This window comes from Pungitius pungitius, chromosome 8 (genome assembly GCF_949316345.1).
Source record: "Pungitius pungitius chromosome 8, fPunPun2.1, whole genome shotgun sequence".
NCBI lineage: Eukaryota > Metazoa > Chordata > Actinopteri > Perciformes > Gasterosteidae > Pungitius > Pungitius pungitius.
Genome location: NC_084907.1, coordinates 6,975,911 through 6,995,796, shown reverse-complemented (window position 1 = coordinate 6,995,796; position 19,886 = coordinate 6,975,911). Strand labels below are relative to the sequence as shown.

The window sequence follows — 19,886 nt, the reverse complement described above, 5'->3', positions numbered from 1 at the left end:
ACAGATCAGAGGGTTCTTCTGCTCTGGGAGATTCGACGGTCAACAAGCCAAATAAGGGTGAAAAGCCAGCAGCACCGAATGTTACCAGAAGAAAGTAGGTCGCAGGTGCAATAAAACAAAATGTCAAACCATCCCTGTAACTTCCGTTGCTGCAATTCTGTTTGACAGATCCGATGCATTCACCTTACAGGAATATAAAAACATAATTTGCTCTCGTTGTTGACATATTTTTGAAGTTTATGAAATACAGAAACAGAACAATGAAATACAAGATACAATACAGCAAATCATGAAATACAATAAGTCCTTATACTATAACACTAATAAAACTGAACCAGGAGGTTATTCATTCTAAACCTATGACACAGTCTTTGGTTATAAGCAACTTTCAGTGGACAACGAAAATATGTACAACATCAGCATACAGCAGCAATGCTCCCCTTTTGAGGAACATAAGTCAACGATAGCTAAATTATTATACTATTAGACCACCGCAGTGTTAAACAATACATTGAATTCACCTAAAGTGTCTTTCAAAAGCACCATAAAAGTGACAGGATGAAAGTACATATTGAGTACATTGCTACATCTATCCTCTGCGATTGCTGTGTTTTGTTGCTATTCTGTCAGAATGAATAATTACATTTTACATTTCATCACCATTAGCAGTGTTTCTTATACAACAATTCATCGGCAACAGAGCCAGAGTTAAGTTCAACAAGTTGAAGGTACTTCAGCAGCAATGGAAGATAACTGAAAGACATTCGGAAACTGCTACATTTCATTTACAGTTCATCTGCGTCAGGAGGCCTGCGTGCCGGCTGCTCTTCCTGCTGCTATTTGTGACCGTGTTTATGAGTTTGGTGGCCGGCTGGCATTTGCTGATCTGTTGAGGGTCGGGCACTAAAGCATTCAGGGGATGATACTCGCTCTCAATTGTTTCCCCTGGGTGATGCTCGCCGGCTGCTATTATCAGTCCAGTGTGACAAGGTGTTTATTTACATCGGCTCTGGGACAGTACTGTTATTTATGTTTCTTCTTGTGTGTCCGTTCTAAAACTACAATTGGCGTTACACCATATTTGAACATGACTGAGCTTTGAACTCTGAAGAACTGACAGTGGACGGCTCTTCAAACTGTGTTTTACTTTGTGAAAGAGGCTGTATCACAAAAGGCTGGGTTAATAACTAATCAAAATAAGCTTCTAAGTTAAAAAAAAGCATCTCAACAGAAGCTTTGTTACTGCAAACACACATATCATTAATTGAATCACACTAAAATGAGAAATATTATTAATTACTAAAATTGCATAAGAATAATCCTTACAGTGTCATCTCCCGTAAAGGCACAAAAAACAAAACAGGAGTGAAGCATACATTTTAGACATATTGCAGCGATAATTTGGTGATAAAAATGAAAGATGCAATCCAACATCACTAAAACTTCACATCTTTGTAGTGTCTAGATCCCCACTGCATCACACAGCTGGATAATTAGTATTCAAAGCGCAGCCTCAGTTTAGGTTAAAGCTGTTAAAGCTGTCATGCAGTACATTTTCAGCGAGTATTTATTGCTAATTATTATTACTATGTGAGACTACGTGTTTAATTTCTTTCAGGGACTTCTATCAAAAAATCACTAAACTCGTTATATTCTCATGTGCATAGCAATTACTTGCAAGTCAAGCCAATAGTTTGCTGTAAAATGAATAATATTGGAAATATTTAGAGCATTGCAACCCAGTGCAAAAACTGAGATAAAATGTTTTAGGTCAAAACTTATTCTAACCATATTTATCTGCATTGAAAACCAGAAAATGTTCTGGTGTTTCTAGATTTCTATCAAGACTTTGCACTTCATCATCAACAGTACATGTCATCGGCTACAAGAGACAAATAAAGCTATGACCTTTGAGTCTGGCACACATTCAAAGCTCAGCGTTTAGCATCCTCATCAGCGAAGACTTGGACTTTTAGACCACCATCGGTGTATCGGAGGACACCGAGCTGACAGACCCTGCGTCAGACCGCCTTCTCCCCCTGCTGTCCCCGCGCCACTCCTCGTCTTCCTCGCCTATTGGGTTCAACCTCCCGTTCTGCTCCAGCCGGTCCTTAGGTTGCAGAAAGGCACCGTGTTTGTTGTCGAAGCCGCCGCCTTCCGGTCTCTCTTGCCCTGTCTGCAAGTGTGCGTGAGTGATGCTAACAGTCGAAGAGTGGAGGCTGTCTCTGGGGTCGCCTTTCTCCAGACGCTGACCCGGACAGCAGGTGTAGTGGCAGGGCGTCAGATAGAGGTAGAAGAGAACCAGGACTAAACTAACCAGACATCCTATCAGGGTGGTGTAGGCCGTTTTTAGGTTCTCCAACCCCCCGATCTCGGTGGAATTAAACACCACTACAGTTACATACACAGTCTCGTTGAGGGATTCACTGGTGGCATAGCAAGTGTAGACACCAGAGTCCTCAGCCTTTAGGGGCCCAATCCGGAGACTGCCATCATCAGCTATCTTGTGTGCTGGAGGTACTGGGATGTTTCCAGGTAGCGCCCAACTCTTCGTCACGTTCCTCTCCCTGGTGTCACAGTCCAGGACTAGGAACTGCTCAAGGAAGGCTTTTTTGTCCATAGCCGTGACCTCACTGCAGTTCAAATACACCTTGTCCAGATCCAGTATAGCAATTTTCTCTTTCTGGTGGCCCGGTAACACACAAGTGTGGCTGCCCCGGAAGTCCACGGCAGAGCTAAGCTCCTTGATGTACCAGCGTGCCACCACTTCATGCACCTCACAGCTGCAGGGCAGAGGGTTGTTATGGAAGTACAGGCCGTTCTTGATCCAGGCCGGCAGAGCCTGAAGCTCATTGAGGGGCAGCGTTTTGATCCGGTTCGAGGACACGTCCAGCAATCGGAGACTATCCAGGCGGCTCCGCTCCTTCACCAGCTCCAAGGGGAAGCGCGAGATCTGGTTGTGGCTCAGGTAGAGCCTCTGCAGGCTGACGAGACCGGAGAAGGCAGTACGATCTATCTGAGAGATGCGGTTGCTGTAAAGCAGCAGCACCTCCAGGTGCTCGAGCGGCTCGAAGATGAACTCGTCCAGCTGGCGGATGTAATTAGAGGAAAGGTCCAGGCATCGGAGCTTTTTCACATTCGCAAAGGCCTCAGAGGAGAGGAAGGTGAGGCCGTTGTGGCTGAGATGAAGGCTGTGCAGCCTGTCGAGTGAGACGGGGGTCCACTCAGCGCGTAGCCTGGTGATAGCGTTGAAGCTGAGGTCCAAGACAGCTGTGTATTGCGGCAGAGTGGTTGGAACGTTGGTTAGGTTAACCCTGGAGCAGCTGACGATGTTGCTGGCGCAAACACAGGTCTTCTGGCAGTCCAGAGGCTTCCCCATGAACTGGCCGCTGACCCTTAGTGTCGGCAACAGCAACGCCAGACGTAGAACTGCGATGAAGCTCCTTCCTCCGAATGACGCTTCAGTGGCACCATGGGAAATCCAGAGGGACCCCCCCATCGTGTGTGTGTGGGATTACACTAGCAGCCCGGATGTCCTCTAGTCTTCGGAGGAGATTCGTGGATCTATATGGATGATGAGATCAATAAATCAGCATTGATCCAAATGGCAGATATGTTGTCCTTAATGCAGCATGTCATGCTCTAATGGCCCATGGCCACCTGCTTCTAACACTATTAGCTGATTGAATTAGACGATATGAGTGGTTAACAACCTCAGAGATACGGGTTAGAAGGAACCTGGTCGACATTATTGATTCACATGGTTGATCACAAATATGGATACAAATAGGTGCCACAGACCTTTTTGAACACGCAGTAATCGTGACAAGTGATGGATGGACCAAACCAACACAGGATGTTGAAGCGGAAGACTGCTGTTTGTGTCCTGCCCACAGGATGTGGCATGTGTATCGATTGTAAAGCCTATCGAGGCAAATTGGTGATTTATGATTTTGGGCTCCACAAAATAAATAGAATTTGAAGATATTAGCTCAGTGGTGCATTACGCAGACAAAAATGTTATCCAAATGTTCTACATCCACTCGCCAGATGTCTCTATCACAAAATAAGTCTAGGGAACGACTTTTGGGCTGGCAGCTCTCGCTGGGCCTTGCTTGTTGTTCCACACAGCCTGTCACTCATCCCGTGCGCTGGTTTTAGATTGGAATTTCAAAAAGCCTCAACACATAAGTCGCTGTGCTTAACTATTCGCGACCAATGCTAACATCAACCAGGAGTTTTGGGAAATCGAGGACTTCCACCTGGACTGCTTTGGGATCGGTCCTGTGAATCCAAAGGAGGATGCTGAGGAGCTCTTAATCGTATAAACTGAGAAACGAGTGTTCTTCTTCATCCCAATCTTTTCGTAAACCTAACCAAGTAGTTTTTTAGTCATAACCCAAAGTTGTTCTGTTTTTCGATTCACAACATTAAGTTCCACTTTCACAACCTGCTGGGGTCGCAGAGCCGTCTGAAGCATTCAGATAACGCCCAATCATTGGCTGTCGATGACATGGGCGCACCAGGTGGTCAAAAGGTTACGGGCGATGGGCATAAAAAAAAAATGTCGTCATAACATAATTGATGAAACAGCAAAATCAATGTCGGCAACACATAAATACAAATCTATTTCCTTTAAGATTATCAACATACTGCAGTTTTGTTTGATCCGCCTCCTCCCTCCGTCATCACATCTCCTCACCGTCAGAGACATATTTGTCCCAGAAAGGCAGCGCTGTCCCGCCCGCTCGATCTTTTACCTTTGGCCGGTTCCTAAAGATCCGAAGAGAACCGGCGGGGGGAGCCTTCAACAGTCCGGTCTGTGAGGCGATCCGCTGCAGGACTGTTTCATCCTCCTCTTCATCACAGCTGCAGCGATCCACACAACGCGCAGAATGACCGGGGGGGTTGTAGGGGGGTTGGGGGGGTGGGGGGATTCGCCGTCCGCACTGATGAGGAAATGCAACCTTCTGAATGTTGATCCGAGTGGCTCAAACAGCAGAGCAGGGGGTGTGTCCCCCTCCCTCTCAAATGTGTGCACTATATCGGACTGCACTCCATCCTCAGATGGTCAAGCGGTCATTAGGCAGCCTTAACAGCAGCATCTTATTTCTGAAATCGGTGTGAACTGGTTTCCCCCATTGATAATTCTTTCCCCTGCTAATTACATTATTTTCGTTATTACAATGCATCTTTCTTATATAATACCGGGGATGAGGCAATTGTTCCATTCCTTCAGCTTTAACTACTAATTCCTTTTCAGTGTCACTGTGGCCTTAAATGATGAAGTCCTTCCCTCAAGTTCATTTTATCAATCTGCTGAAGGACAGGGCGAAAGTGCAGCGATATACAGCAGTCTTTAACGTAGGACGTGATGTGCATGCGGCAGTGTTAAAAAACACTACTTATGGTTAAGCCTTAGCTTGTGTGGATTATTTTTAAATGGCTCATATCATTCTACCATGAGTGGACCAGTGTGTCTTTTTTTAAGTTCAGCACTTTTTATATTCCTCTCCCTACTTACTTTTTAATGTGAGCTTTCTATCGTATTACTGGCCTACCTGGCCCAGGGTTTGCCATTTGACTTGTGTATACACACAATTTTGGCCAATTGTAATATATAAGCACAAAACGTAAACAACATCTGTCTCTCCATCTAGTGGCTGTGTCTGTCTCCTGTTTGTGCTGATCGGGTTGGGTTCATGGGTTTTTTTTCACTGCAAGTAGCTGCTTGCTTTTGCAAAATCGAGCAGTGTGAGGAGGGAACAATGAGCTGGTTTCCCTCATCTGCATAAAGCAGAGGGATGCTACTGATTCAAATAACTCCTTTCAAATAGTAATTTACATAAGTTAAGATCAAATTATTAATATTGGATGCTTTATAATTGATTTTGACACAAGAACCGATAATTAGATAATAAACCAGGAACAGCAGTGCATTATGGGCCTTGTCACATACGTGGATAATTTCCTCAATTAGATTATCACAACCCAGGGGACAAGACCTTACCCCTCTGTGGTCCCATGCAGGCAGGTGCCAGCTTTGCCTGTTTGGTGATCCAACTGTGATGCTTTGTTATTCGCACCAGCTGCCCTGAGATATCGTTTATAGTTACTTTGCACATTTACTGCTAAATAAACTGGCTACTCTGTTGAATTGCGTTGATGAGATAACTTGCATGCAGTGTGAAAGACTGAAATACAAACGCATAACACTCATCACATAGCGTTTATTTTGTTGCCATGGGTTGAATCGGAAATTGAATGGAATAGTCAAGTAGACAGGAAAATGAGCATGCAGGACGCAATAGAACGTTACAGTACTACTGCAAACGACAAGAGGAATCCAGGAACACGCTATGCCGGCACTATGATTGGAGTCTGAAGCTGAAGAAGGTGAAAAGGCCAACGATGTAGAAGTCAACATGACAGATGACCATCCAGCGCATGTACATCAAAATACCTCGTTATTAATCTCCTGAGCACAAGGTCACCTCACAGACACTTCGCCACATGAAAAGTGAAGATTAAATGGTCCAGAGGTTTGGTTGCTATGGCTGCCAAGGGTAGGAAGGGATGGTAGAGAAAGCGAGCAATGAGAGCGCCGTGTGCAGTATGAAATGATTGTCATGTAATGGGTGAAGGAAGCGAAAGCAGAAGGGACCTTGTTACGTCTGCTGGGAGCAAAAGTTCGACTCGCAGCACTCAACATTGAACTGCAAGTTTTTGATTAAAAGGATCAAACTGTGACATGAAACCCGGCAAGATTTCAATGTTGGATCGAGTCACACTGTGAGTACTGAGGTACAGGACAATGTTACATTGTCCACACAGACTACATACTGTCAAAATAAATAATAAAGAGGGCAAATACTAAATAATACCTAAACCTATTTTTGTTATAATTGATCTACAGAATTGGTTAGCTGTTCATTTAAACTTGTACAGGAAATTAAGTCATACAATGTATGTGAGCTGTAAAGTTGGTTGCTGCTGAATTAATGCTCTGAACAGCGGTTATGAGTTACTTTAATTTTTCTCTTGGATGACTGTAAGGGTTGATGCTTACATTCTTTCCCAAATTGGTTTGCATTATATCTGGGACTTTTGCAATAGACACCTTTTCAAATTGAACTTTTTAATCCTAAACACTGCAGCAATGTGTGCGTCATCACAAGCTATGCCCTTCATTCAGGGTCAGATTCCAACTGATCTTCTGCTGGTGCTGCTGAGCATTGTGGGAAAGCATCCTGTATTGTGTGTAAATGGAAAAGATTCCTTAGAGCTTAAGCTTTACTCCCCTTTACAAAGTGACACATTGCTCCTTTAGAATGAAAAGCGTGTATCTTAATACCAGTTATTTAAGAGATAATAGTCAACTAAAACAAGAGAAGTGCCTAAAACCACAAAACAGCATTCAGTCTAAAACCTAAAATTATCCAGATATAGAGATACTACACTACAAATACATTTTTTGATTTTCTACTTGAGGCTAAGCGATACACAGCGCTTCGTTTCTGAGGCCGAGCTGTGCAGGCGCAATACATCTGCAAACTCCATTGTGTAATAATGTGACATAGTAGCAGTAATTACCTGTCATTACCATAGAAATTCACTGCAAGTACTCCATTGTATTAAAAACATGTAAATCAGTCACACTGTTGCAATGGCTTACACTTCTTTCATGAGCATGATGAACACTGTATTTTATTGCTTGTAATGCTCACCAGCTTGTCAAATATACAGTGTGTTAATCCACTGTTGAAAACAGTCCTCATAAACATCTTACCTTTTCCAGCCTGAGTAACAGTCGCTTCGAAAAAATGTAACGCCCAGCTTTTTAATAGAACATGTGACCTTTTGAAAAATTTGCATTTAGGAGCAAGCGGGGCTCGAGGCTGAGTGCCACACAGATGGAGGATTTGAGAAGTCCTGAAAGACGGTTAATGTGCTGTTGTTATCAATTGGTTTCATGGAATTTGGAGACAATTTGAACAAATAATCTATGACATTTTTTTTCAAACAAAGGACATAACTGATGAAGCCTTCATTTGATCAAATATGATGCGTTCTACAGTCACAGGCTCTCTCCTATTATTATTATAGCGTCTCCATCGGCATCTTCATTCTTGTCTCCCGACAGTTGTGTTTTATTCTGTTCTGGTCAAGTCATGCAAGAACAAGATATTGAAATGGCTAGTTAGACCGGATGAGCGTTCTCTCAGGATGTATCGGGTAGCAGGGTTGATTTCGGCAGCGGCCTTGTGGAGGGTGTTTCTCTGGCCATTTCAATTTCTCTCCTGTGCGTTATACATGCTTAAGTTCCGGGGCAGCACGTTGTGGCAACATTCTACATATGGCCTGACCTCAATGTCCTTTCTCAAGAAGAGCCGCTGCTCACCACCAGAATGGTAATGGTTGTAATGGATTCATACGAACTGATACTGGATATGTTATATTGTCGTTGTTTATACTGTCAGAAATATTTTAGAGATCAGAAATATTTTAGAGATATTTTTTAATGACATGAACTGATGTGTCCTGACGAATTCATACGTGTCTTATATCATGATTGTTGTGTCATTAATAATTTAATTACAGTAATGTGTCCGATGTAACAGACAGGGAAATTCGTTTAAAGGCCTGGATTGAGGAACAGTGGTGTTCAGGTACATACATGTTTAATTTAACCATATGTGGATAAGTGCATTAGGCTATTTATAATAATAAATGACCAAAACAGGCGTTAAAGACATGTTCCTGTGATCTCTGTTACAGTGGGTGAAGCAGGCAGCTACTGTACCACATGCACAGCATAATGGACACACTGCCACCATCTGGCATAGCCGACATGTTCAGGGGTCTGATCTAGAGGCAGGTTTGCTGCGTTATGTGGATAACTTAAAAACAATTGGCTTCTTGGAACAGAGCTCATGCCAGCAATGATTGACAGCTGCTGAAACAGAGGGACACGGTGAAAACAAACTATGAAACATACTTTCATTCCATAATTAACCAGAAACTCTTATAGAGTATCAGATCATTTATAATAAAGGTCTTTAATAAAGTCAGTACTTCAAAGAACTATTTGAATAGTCTCTTGGTTGTTTTTTCAGATCATCAACTTTGTAACTCACCTTTGATCACTGTAAGCCCTCCTCTGTTGTCACCTCATCTGTCTGCATTTGGGTTCAATTCTTGTTTTCCTGAATTACTAAATATAGCAAATTTATTGAATTGCATTTGTTGGTGTGAAATGGAGATTTCGGGATTGTTACAGAGAAAACAACATCATCACCATCCTCATCCTCATCATTATACCTAAAACAATACATCCATCTTACTGATGAAAAGCATCAATTTGCTTCATAGCAATTATCTGTTGGGAAAAAATCCACTGCACACTGATACGAGTGTCACAAATAACAACAACATTATGAATGACCCAGAACATCATGTAAAATTTCCAAAGCACAATACATAGAGCTACAGTATGTTTATTGTTAACAGGAAGCACAACAAGTAGTTGACTAATCAAGTATTTGATAAAAGAATATTTACCAATTATTTTGTATAATAGATTTATTGTTGATTGAATGATATAGAAAATAATCTGTGGATTATTAATGAAACACACAGGTGTAAAAATGTCTGAGATATAAAACCTTCAACCCAAAGCATCTCTAAGGCACCATTCATCACTTCACCCTTCACATCAACCAGTAACATCCCTCCAACACCATCACATGAAATCTATATAAGGTGACGGATGCTTGTTAGTACGGTAAGTTGACTTTTGCTTTGATATTGTTATGCACGGAGCTCAATGTTCTCCCATGCCTCGGTACGCTCGTGCAGAATGTGCGTTTAAATTGGAGATGATTGTTTGTGTAGGTTTCGGTAATTGTGTTTTGGTAAATGTAATGGCATTAAATTATTTCTGAGTGCGGCTCATATTTATGCGTCCATATCAATGGGTAGTTATTATTGGCAGTGGGAGCTCTCTGGGTTTAGTGCAGCGTCCTTTGCTATTCCTGAGTGCGAAGGCAGTCTATTTTCAAGGTTGCCATGGAAACCATTGGATTTGTGCTGGCAGCGATTGGTGCTGCCAGCTGAGCAAGACTCTGCTATTTTTGTCATGATTCAACACCTGATACACACACACAGACATACACAGGTGTAAATGCCTGAATACAGTTGTAAAAACCACGTACTTGTTTTATTGTTAGAATCATTTTTACCGTTGCAGAGGGGAACAATACAAAAGCATGTTCCCCATCTCTCCTCAGCATTGCCACACGTCTTGATTCATTTTCACCATAACAGTAGTAATCACTTAAACTTAAATATATCCAGACAACTACCTTGTGTTTTCTTGTGTTATGCTGTGTATGTGTGTTGGAAGTATTGACAGTAAGAGAACAATGACGTTATTGGCTCGTAATCAGTTACGTCTAAAAGGTCATCCGTTACTATAAGCTTGCACCAAGGATCTTCAAGTATAAAGGGTATTTGGGATTGTAGGAAAAAGCGCCACTTTACACTCTGAAGTAAAGTCAACATTATGATATTGGGCAACAGGTTGCGTCATTGTGGCATTTTCATAATCAATTCATCAGTCATCTATTTTCTTGATTGTTCAATGAATTAGTCAGAGGCAACAGAGGCAAATGGCCATTGCAATTTATAAAAATCACTCTCTTTTGCTTTAGTCTGACATACTATTAGAAAAGCAAATATTCACTTTACAATCACAATTTGAAAGAAATAATTATTTGGGAGGCTTGTACCACAGACTTTTTTACACATTTGATGTTGATAACAATTCATTTTCAAGAAATGTGCAATTTTCTTTTTTGTACTAAAGAAGCACTCACAATATATTGTGGCTCCCGTATGCAATGTTCTAATGTATGTAAATGGTCAAAAAAATTAAAACTTTATTTTCGCCAGTTTGCAATACAAATAACTTCTATGATTGTTTATCTGTCGGTACGTTCACTGATTTGATGTCTGAAAGCTCCAAACGGTTTGATATTAGGACAGTGACTTAACCAGTGGCATTATTATAATGAAGCTCTTAGTGCTACATTAAACAATCAGTTGAGGAGCAGTGCTGCAAATCAAAACACACTTTTCAACGGTGTACGTTGTAGCTTTACCCACAATAGCCCAGATTTCATTGTCCTCTACTGCCAGAACCATGAGATGGACTGTATATGAGAAAGATCACCGTGGCAACAAGAGCACCAGTTTGTGAAGCAGGGATTGTGGAGGCTGAGGCCTGGTCTAATCAATGCCTCACTGTGTCGGTAACTCATGTACCAGAAGGCATTTTAAATCCTTGTAATTACAACCCAAATCATAATTGGCTGACTTTGAATTGCACATATATCTTTAGGTAAAGAGGTCACTGGGAGGTCATCTGTTAAGCTTTAATATCCCTCAGGAATATGTTCCACGACACTAAAAGTTCTTGGCTGTACTAACAGCCATGTACGCTGTAATGCCTTTACACACCAGTTCGCAGCCATGTTAGGTTCATGCTAACCTGCTAATTTTAACGTACATTCATCCCATTTTGCACAACAATTACATCACACTGTATGATGATGGAGAGATTTGTTGGGCCTGCAGTTTGCATGGCAGCATTCATCGTGGAACGGACATGAAGTGTAACAGACCAGCTATTAGAATGTTAGAATGATACAAATGATTGTACAGTCCTTTATTTGAAGCGGGCAAGACATTTTTTCTTTTTAAAAAGGATAACAGAGATTTGACCTAGTGGTTGAATTAAAGGAATTCTTCTAGAATCGAAAAATATTTAAGATAAAAGATATCATAATGTATACAATAGTATTATGTTTTTATAGAGGAAATTAGGTGCTCATAAAAAATGTGATTGATAATTGTTGAGATGTATTTAAAAATACATTGACATTACTGTATTTTTTACAGAAGTGATGGACAAAGTAATTACTCAGAACATTCTGATGGGTAAAAATGAGCTTACACTGCTAATAACTACAGTAAGAACATAACGTTTCCCCACCATCATATTCAGTTAATACTGTTGCGAAGGTACATTTTGGAAAGCAGGGGGAGGACACTAGGACCCTGTGGAGACGGGAGCTGTGGTCTTGTTTCTCGCTGCCTCCTGCTCCATCTCTGCAGTCACTGTGTTTGAGTGGAGGGGGAAAGCAGAGTGTGAGCTGGTGTCCCTTTGCATGCATTCACATCAGCATCGTTCCAGAGAATCCTCTGCTGCCACAGCTCAAGTCATCTCGGGAGGCGGCTGCACGGAGCAGATCGAGGAATGGGAAGACAAACGGGCTTGTTCAGTGGGAAGTTCCTCAACAGCATCCACACTGTGCAATGATTGACGTCCACTGGGTCCCTCAGCACTGGGAGCTACACCAGGTTTCCATCCTCAGACACCAATAGCAGCAGACAGCTTGCATCGGGAAAATGCTCTGATTCAGGTACATGATGCTCTCTCTCCGTTTTCTTCCCCTCGCGCTCCCACAATCCTACCACATTTTCTCACTTGCTCTCAGCCTCTTCTTCTAATCTGCTGCTACATACTGCCGAGTGCAACAATAAAGCTATTTCAACGGTCATGTGACATATAGAATGTGGGCCTTAAACAGCGGGGTAATGCATTAATGATTAATATATAAACGAGTAGGCGGTTAGTGATGAATAACACTGTCAGGAGGGTTCAACTGAATTGGGAGTACCCCTATGTGTTATTTAGAGACGTTGCTCAATAAAGGCAATCATTCATAGGTGAGGTTAGAGCTCAGTGTGAATCCTCAATTACTGCAGACAGAAAGGCAGAACATCTCAGGCTTTTGTTGCATCTGTTGCAGAGAGCATTTATAGCAGTGAGCAACTGGATTCCCTCAATCTGACACATACTTATGGTGGCAGCGAGCCATGTCTGTTCGTGCTCTGTAATAAGTAGGAATAGTTCATATGCAGGCAGACTTTGCAGCCCATGAATACCCTCATGTTTTACAATTGGAACATTACATTCACTCATACACAGCTTCTGTAGTAACATATGTGTTATTTTACTACATGTACAACTGTTGTTGTTGTTTTTTTGCATTACACAATCTGTTTACATTCTGGGTATATTCAACAAGAGCTAACGAAGCAGGTGCGGATATGAGGAAAAAAGAGCTGCCACCTTATTGTGTTGATAGGAGTGGTTTTGCTGAATTTGCATACATTTGTGCACTGACAGGATGTGTGCTTGAAAAGCATCCGTCACTATCAGCTTCTCGGCAAAGTGGAAGACTGCATCTATGTTTGGTTAAGCAGTGTAGAAAGGCAGTTGCAGATTTAGGTAATATATTTTTGCTACAGGACTGGTATGATCACACATGATTTGGGCATTAGAATCTTCATGAACTCTACTGCGCTGCTGATTTTTATTTTAAAGAATTAAAGAATTCTTCCTCCTACATTTTTCTCACCATCTTGCAAAAGAGGTTTGAGGACTGGCATTTAAGTTAACAGTAAAATTTCTACACAGTGATTTGAGAAGCTGAAGTGGATCTTTTCTAATCCGAGTGCATTAATCTCAGTTGCAGCTGTGGAAGAATTATCTTTAAAAAATAGTAAAGAGCAAAAAACATGTGAACATACATTCACAATTTATTTCCATGTGTCCCTCTTGTTTTTAGGGCGGGGTTGTGACTGACCACAGACATGAAGACAATCTAAACGGACTGGAATCGTAAAACCGGACCCTGCGGTATCCCGCCGGCTTTTGACCCAAATTTTCTAGCCACTGTTTTCTGGCCTGTATTTCCTGGCTTTGAAGGATGGGTAATGGGTCTGTGACTGCTCCTGCCTGCCTGCTTCATCCCGCCCTCCAATGGAGCCGACGTGGAACTCCTCCCGCCCACCTCCTCCACTGCTCCTCGCCAACATGTCTGCCTCCTTTCTGCCTGAGGGCTGGGCCTTGCCCCAGTCCCTAGCACTGCTGGCCATGCTGCTCATGGATCTGCTGGCTGTGGTGGGCAACACGGCCGTCATGGCGGTCATCGCCAAGGCCCCGCAGCTTCACAAGTTTGCCTTTGTGTTCCACCTGTGCGTGGTGGACCTGCTGGCGGCCCTGGTGCTGATGCCCCTCGGCATGCTCTCGGGCCGAGCCTTCTTCGGGGAGGCCCTGTGCCAGAGCTACCTCTTTCTCAGTGTGTGCCTGGTTAGCGCCGCCATCCTCTCTATCTCCGTCATCAACGTGGAGCGTTACTACTACGTCATACACCCGATGCGCTATGAAGTGAAAATGACCGTCGGCCTGGTGGCGTCGGTGCTCGTGGGCATATGGGTCAACGCCCTGGCTATGTCGGCTCTGCCGCTCCTCGCTTGGTTTTTTCAAGGTGGGAGAACTCCTCTCCTGGAGAGCGGTGGGGTCGGGGGAGGAGGCGGAGGTGGAGGAGGCGGCGGAGGAGGAGGAGGAGGAGGAGGTGGGGCGGTCCCCTCTCCACCCGCCCACGGTCACAGGCGCTGCTCGCTGCATTGGACAGGGGGAGGCTCCAACCGCTTGGCCTTCATGGCCCTGTTTACTTTAGTGTATTTCCTGTGTCCACTACTGGTCATCCTGGTTGTGTACTGCAACATGTTCAAAGTGGCCCGGGTGGCCGCCATGCACCACGGGCCTCTGCCCACCTGGATGGACACGCCGCGACGCCAGCGGTCAGAGTCCCTCAGCAGCCGTTCCACAATGGTGACCAGCTCCGGGACGGGGACGGGGACAGGCAGAGCCACCCCGCAGCGTCCCTTTGGGGGAGGCAAGGCGGCAGCGGTGCTGGCGGCAGTCGGCGGGCAGTTCCTGTGTTGCTGGCTGCCCTACTTTACTTTCCACCTGTATTCGGCACTGTCCGCCAGCCCCCCGGCCACGCTGGCCTCTCTGGAGGAGGCGGTCACCTGGATCGGTTACTTCTGCTTCACCTCCAATCCCTTCTTCTACGGCTGTCTCAACAGACAGATCCGGGACGAGCTCGGCAAGCACCTGCCTTGTCTGTTTCGTCGAGCCGGTGTTGAAATGGAGGAGAGACTGCCGAGCCGCGAAGGATCCATAGAGGAGAACTTCCTCCAGTTTCTTCAGGGCACCGGCTGCAACACGGATCCTCAAAACTCTCACAGCACCTCCAGCCCTAAAGGGGAGGCCTGCTGCCCCGTGGCTCAGTCCCAACCGCCTGAGCCAGCACAGTCCATACCGATAGATTTCCGTATCCCTGGACAGATCGCAGAGGAGACGTCAGAGTTTATTGAGTCTGAGCAGGGAAAAAACAACCACATATGTATGGACAATTAAGTCTTTAATGTCTGAAAATAAGATTTTGATCATTCAGATATAAAAAAAAAAGATCATGAGTTATTTCGGTGAAAACATGTTATATTTCTATACTGAAGGCTTTCCAATGAGCAGCTCAGTTAATTGAAACAACTTTAAATGGTATTTTGAATCATTGCACTTTGCCTCATTATTTTAGTTCTTTAACAGTCACAAGCATACAATTAAATGCAGTTGTTTAAAATCTAAAACTGTTGTTTTTGAACAGGGAAATTACTGCTTTTTGAAAATGGCAAAAATGGCCTTCTACACAACCACTCAGCTCTGTACAGTAAATGACCTCTATGATTATGATCGGTGTAACTAGTTAAAGCCTTTTTTAAAGATAAAAACAACATTAATTATATATGTTATTTATTATTGTATGTTTGATTCTTTGAAGGTAACTGACTTAATATTGTTAGAAAATTACTTTTATCAGACAATTAGGGAACTGAAACGAATCACATTATTGTGCAGGGAAACCTTTGGTATTAAGAAGTGAAGATGAAACAGCTGTATTTGTAACTGCCTAATCAATCATTTTTGAGACTTCATTTAGTTACTTTATTGAGTAATATCCGAGAAAGCAGCAATAAAAGCCACAAAATTCTGAGAAGGTATGGGATTAATGGAGGGAAAAGCACTTCTGTCACTATTGTTCGGTAGCTGTGGTTTCATCAGTGAAAATGCGACCCTTAAACCCAATGCCAATCTGATTAGAATCGACTAGCAGACGTAACTTATTGTGGCATAACGCTTATGGAATTGCAACCCGTTGTAATAACCATTTTTTGTTCTTTCTTTGGTGCTTGTCCAAACACATCTACTTACTTTGATTTTCTATAACGTAGATCTTGATCCGGTTTAGGACACAGGTTAATTTGACAAGGGTCAAGGGTCACCCGGCTTTCTGCCAAGTGATGTATTTACCAGCGTATTTAGATACAGATCTAATAAATCTGTATTATCTTGATCCACTACATTATGTTTAAATATTATTATATTCCTTTCATTTGTTAAATGTATGCCAAATTGTATGTTACGTTTAGTAAAACTGTAAAAGTTTGAGTTGTGTGTATCACTCAGAATGCACAATTTTATTTTGATTAGTGAGTGTAGATATTTATTATGAATTTCCTTGCAATGAGGCGATTTTGATAGGTATGCTCCTCTTCTTTTTGTTTCTTAGTTTTGGAGATTTTCTATCCTGGGAGAATACTTTTGATTTAGTTTGACTATCCTGCTCATCAGGGTTTTTACAGTACCTCACATGCAGGACAAATCAAGGTTATGTCGATAATCGATAATCTATATGTGGAAATGTTTAATATGTAATGTGGATACAGGGTTTTTAAGATATTTTTTGAGTGACAATGCCAATCCAAAATCAGTTTACCAAGCTTGAAATCCTCTTTTCATCACGTCTAAATAATCCCAAACTGTGAATGATGTTGTATGTTTGTGTTAGGATTTTCACTTGTTCAGAGATTGTTTTTTTAATGCTGTGATAAAAAATAAATAAAAGAATGACTTCCAGTGTACTGCAATGATATGAATGGGTTTTAGAAAAGTACACAGCTAAAACTTGAGTGAGGGTTGCTGTTGTAATAAAGGGTTTCTATGTTTGTAAAACATTTGAATGCATTCTCATACTTTTACCAATATTATGGGGCTGCTGCTGTCACAAATACATTTAATCCACTCACTCTATTACAAAGAGATGGTTGGGAAGATACTTCAAACACTTTGACCTTAAGCTAACATTTAACTTCAAACTATGTCTTTCATCAAAAAGTAAAGATATAAATGTCAAAATACAGAAATAGATAGATAGATGAAGAGATGTAATAATGAATTGACTGATACATGATTCATAGATAGATAGATGGATTGATAAGTTGATTGATTTCTGTTGGATGATACTGATGCGCGACAGGCCTCACACTAGAGATGGACCTCAGTCGAACCGCCCCCAGCTCGGCCAAGATCTGCTATCCCCATGGCAATTATTACCTAGTGACATTTCTCAGTGCTGCCGTGGGCGGCGGGAAGAGCGGGACTCTAATGGGAATCCAACAATACACCCTTATTTCTGGCTTCTTAAAATACATTCTGTAGACTTAACTGGAGCAAACTTTTTTGCTGTTGTTTGTTACACAACCTCTGGCTTGCTTAAGTGGGTATCTCGAACGGAAGACTGGAATAAGTCTTTACTCTCCATTCTGCTGTTAACATCTGACTGGTTCACTTTAATAAGAGCAGCCGTCACATGTAGATGGGCCACCTTCTTTCTTCTTCACCCCCCCCCCCCCCCCCCCGATGGCTCAATCTGCTCTCTCCGTGCAGTTTGGTGGCAATGGCAGGACGCAGCACTGCATTTTCACCACATTTTCACTTTTAGACTTTTATCCTTAAAAAAAAAGAACCTTGATCTTTTAAAGACGTATAAAATAGTGCTATTATAATAATCTATTGTCACTGGATGAGGACAAAGACCAAAGCAAAGTGTATTTTGATTATTGTTCTATGTAACTTAATTATTGTGTTATTATGGGCATGTTAAACGCCGTGGCTCATTTTCTAACGCTTCTTACCAATTCAAATTAAGGCTGAAAACAGTGATGTTCTCACCCACATCGCCCGATCAGACTGTAACAGAATGGAATACAATGATTAACATTGCACCTGTTCGTTGAATAAGGGTCAATGTTTTAACCACCAGGTCCACACATGATTTAATGAAATGTTGGACTTGAAAGTCTTGAAAGCCCTGAGTCAGTCAAAGCATTAGTTCCCATTATTTTATCTTCCAGTTTGCTTAAATGGATTGCACCAACTATTGCATGAAAGGCCTTTTACATCCAATTTACCTATTGGAATCGAGTGCATTGTGTTGAACTAACATCAAGTGACATCTGGTCTGTCATGTATTTAAGCATGTATTTCCTAATTTCTCCAACTTCTACCTCTATTCAACCTCCTTTCAGAAGGAACACACATTATCGTTTTGAAATATAGAAATAATTGTTCCGTTGACTGTTTATGAATCAATTATAACCAAATATGACTAATACTGTTGTGGTCAGTGGGGGGGCCCGTGTACCTTTTGATCCGTTTTACCGTAAAAAACATAAAACGAAAGCCCTGTTTTCTCGTTTTTCGTTTGAAACCAAAAGCGGCAAAGCGGTTTATATGAATCAATATAAATAACTAATGCTGATCCGACGGGATGTGTTAGCACCAGTAGTTGACTACACGCACACGCGTTGCTCTTGGCTCTGATATTTATTTTCCACGCATTGTGTCGCTTCAGCTTCAGTGACGGCAGAGCAGAGGCAGTACAACGAGACGTAAACATGTTCACATCTCCACCACTAGGTGGCAGAATACGTGTGTTTACAGTAAACCATAGATTTCTCTGGAGCTGTGGACGGATGCGCATCATCAGGCTGGAATTGGGTTGGGAACCATTGCAACAGACTACCTGCTCTTTAGCATTTTGGACACACCAGCATGAGACTACAGAAAATGTATTTCCAAATTAAGCCTGTTTTGGGAGGAGGGTGTTTTAAAACTGTTGAAAACTGTGACAGTGAACACAGAGAATAAACATTGATATGTAGATAAAAATTGCAGTTTAGTGACACTGGAATGTCATTTCGTAGAATAAAGGACTTTTTAGACAGGTTGTCTCCAGTGGCAGAGAAACACAATTTACTTGAAATACAATATTATATTATCACTATCATAACCAAGGTCAAAGGTCACATTTATCCTGAGGACACTGTGATGTCCTTGATAAAGCAGCAACCAGGAGTCACATGGTAACTCTGGAGGTGGACAGAATTTGCTCAATGTGTGCTCCGTGTACTCCATAATTCTGGCCTTAATTAAGAGTGCCAATAAAAAAACTGCTGTTAAAAGAACCATAAAGAAATCCTGTTTGGAGTTTTCCACGAGCCACGTGGGAGACACGGCAAACATGTGGAAGACGGTGCTCGGGTCAGATGAGACCAAAACTGATCTGTTTGGCCCTCAAAGCCCAACGCTGTGTGTGGTGGACACCCAACACTGAGGACAACATGGAAACATGGTGGTCATGGCATCATTTTACATTTGACCTATTTACAAGATGAAGTGTTGACAATGTCTTCTTGTAACACCCATCAGGCATTTGAGTCCATCTTAAAAATTATGGCAATTTATTGAGAGCACTGTCCAGCAGTACACTAACATCTGGGTAAAGGACATTCCATCTCTGCAGCTTCCTGGTCCCGAGCGCTTTGTTTGTGCCAAAGTGAGTCCACATCTTGTTGGTACCACTCTGCAGCTACTGATGCATCTGGCTTCGCTGTCCCGGTAACTGGGGATACTTCCTTAAAATAAGAATCCAATGTTTAACAATGGTTCTCTCTTGGAAATTAAATGTCTCTGTGCAATTGAGAAGCTTCCCTAAAATCTGGCTTTGAGGTGAAACTAACATGGACGCAATCAGTGATAACTCAAGGCTTATTCTTTTACAAAATAG

The 19,886-nt window shown here is 42.3% G+C and overlaps 2 protein-coding genes across 4 annotated transcripts; one reads left to right on the top strand and one right to left on the bottom strand.

The window, feature by feature from the left end:
- Positions 1–198: 198 nt before the first annotated feature.
- On the bottom strand, positions 199–4,908 carry LOC119194191 (amphoterin-induced protein 1-like). Of its 3 annotated transcripts, none has more exons than XM_037448344.2 (2): positions 4,654–4,908; positions 199–3,564 (listed from the first exon to the last, which is right to left on the bottom strand). In XM_037448344.2, the coding sequence occupies exon 2, from the start codon at positions 3,497–3,499 to the stop codon at positions 1,973–1,975; it is 1,527 nt and encodes a 508-aa protein (XP_037304241.2). In that variant the 5' UTR covers positions 3,500–3,564; positions 4,654–4,908; the 3' UTR covers positions 199–1,972. The 3 variants fall into 3 exon arrangements, with proteins under 3 accessions (XP_037304241.2, XP_037304242.2, XP_037304240.2); XM_037448345.2 differs by having other exon boundaries at positions 4,703–4,908; XM_037448343.2 differs by having other exon boundaries at positions 4,761–4,908.
- Positions 4,909–12,152: 7,244 nt separating this feature from the next.
- LOC119229809 (G-protein coupled receptor 61-like) lies at positions 12,153–16,889 on the top strand. Its single transcript, XM_037490537.2, has 2 exons — positions 12,153–12,485; positions 13,698–16,889. The coding sequence occupies exon 2, from the start codon at positions 13,892–13,894 to the stop codon at positions 15,335–15,337; it is 1,446 nt and encodes a 481-aa protein (XP_037346434.1). The 5' UTR covers positions 12,153–12,485; positions 13,698–13,891; the 3' UTR covers positions 15,338–16,889.
- Positions 16,890–19,886: the final 2,997 nt, after the last annotated feature.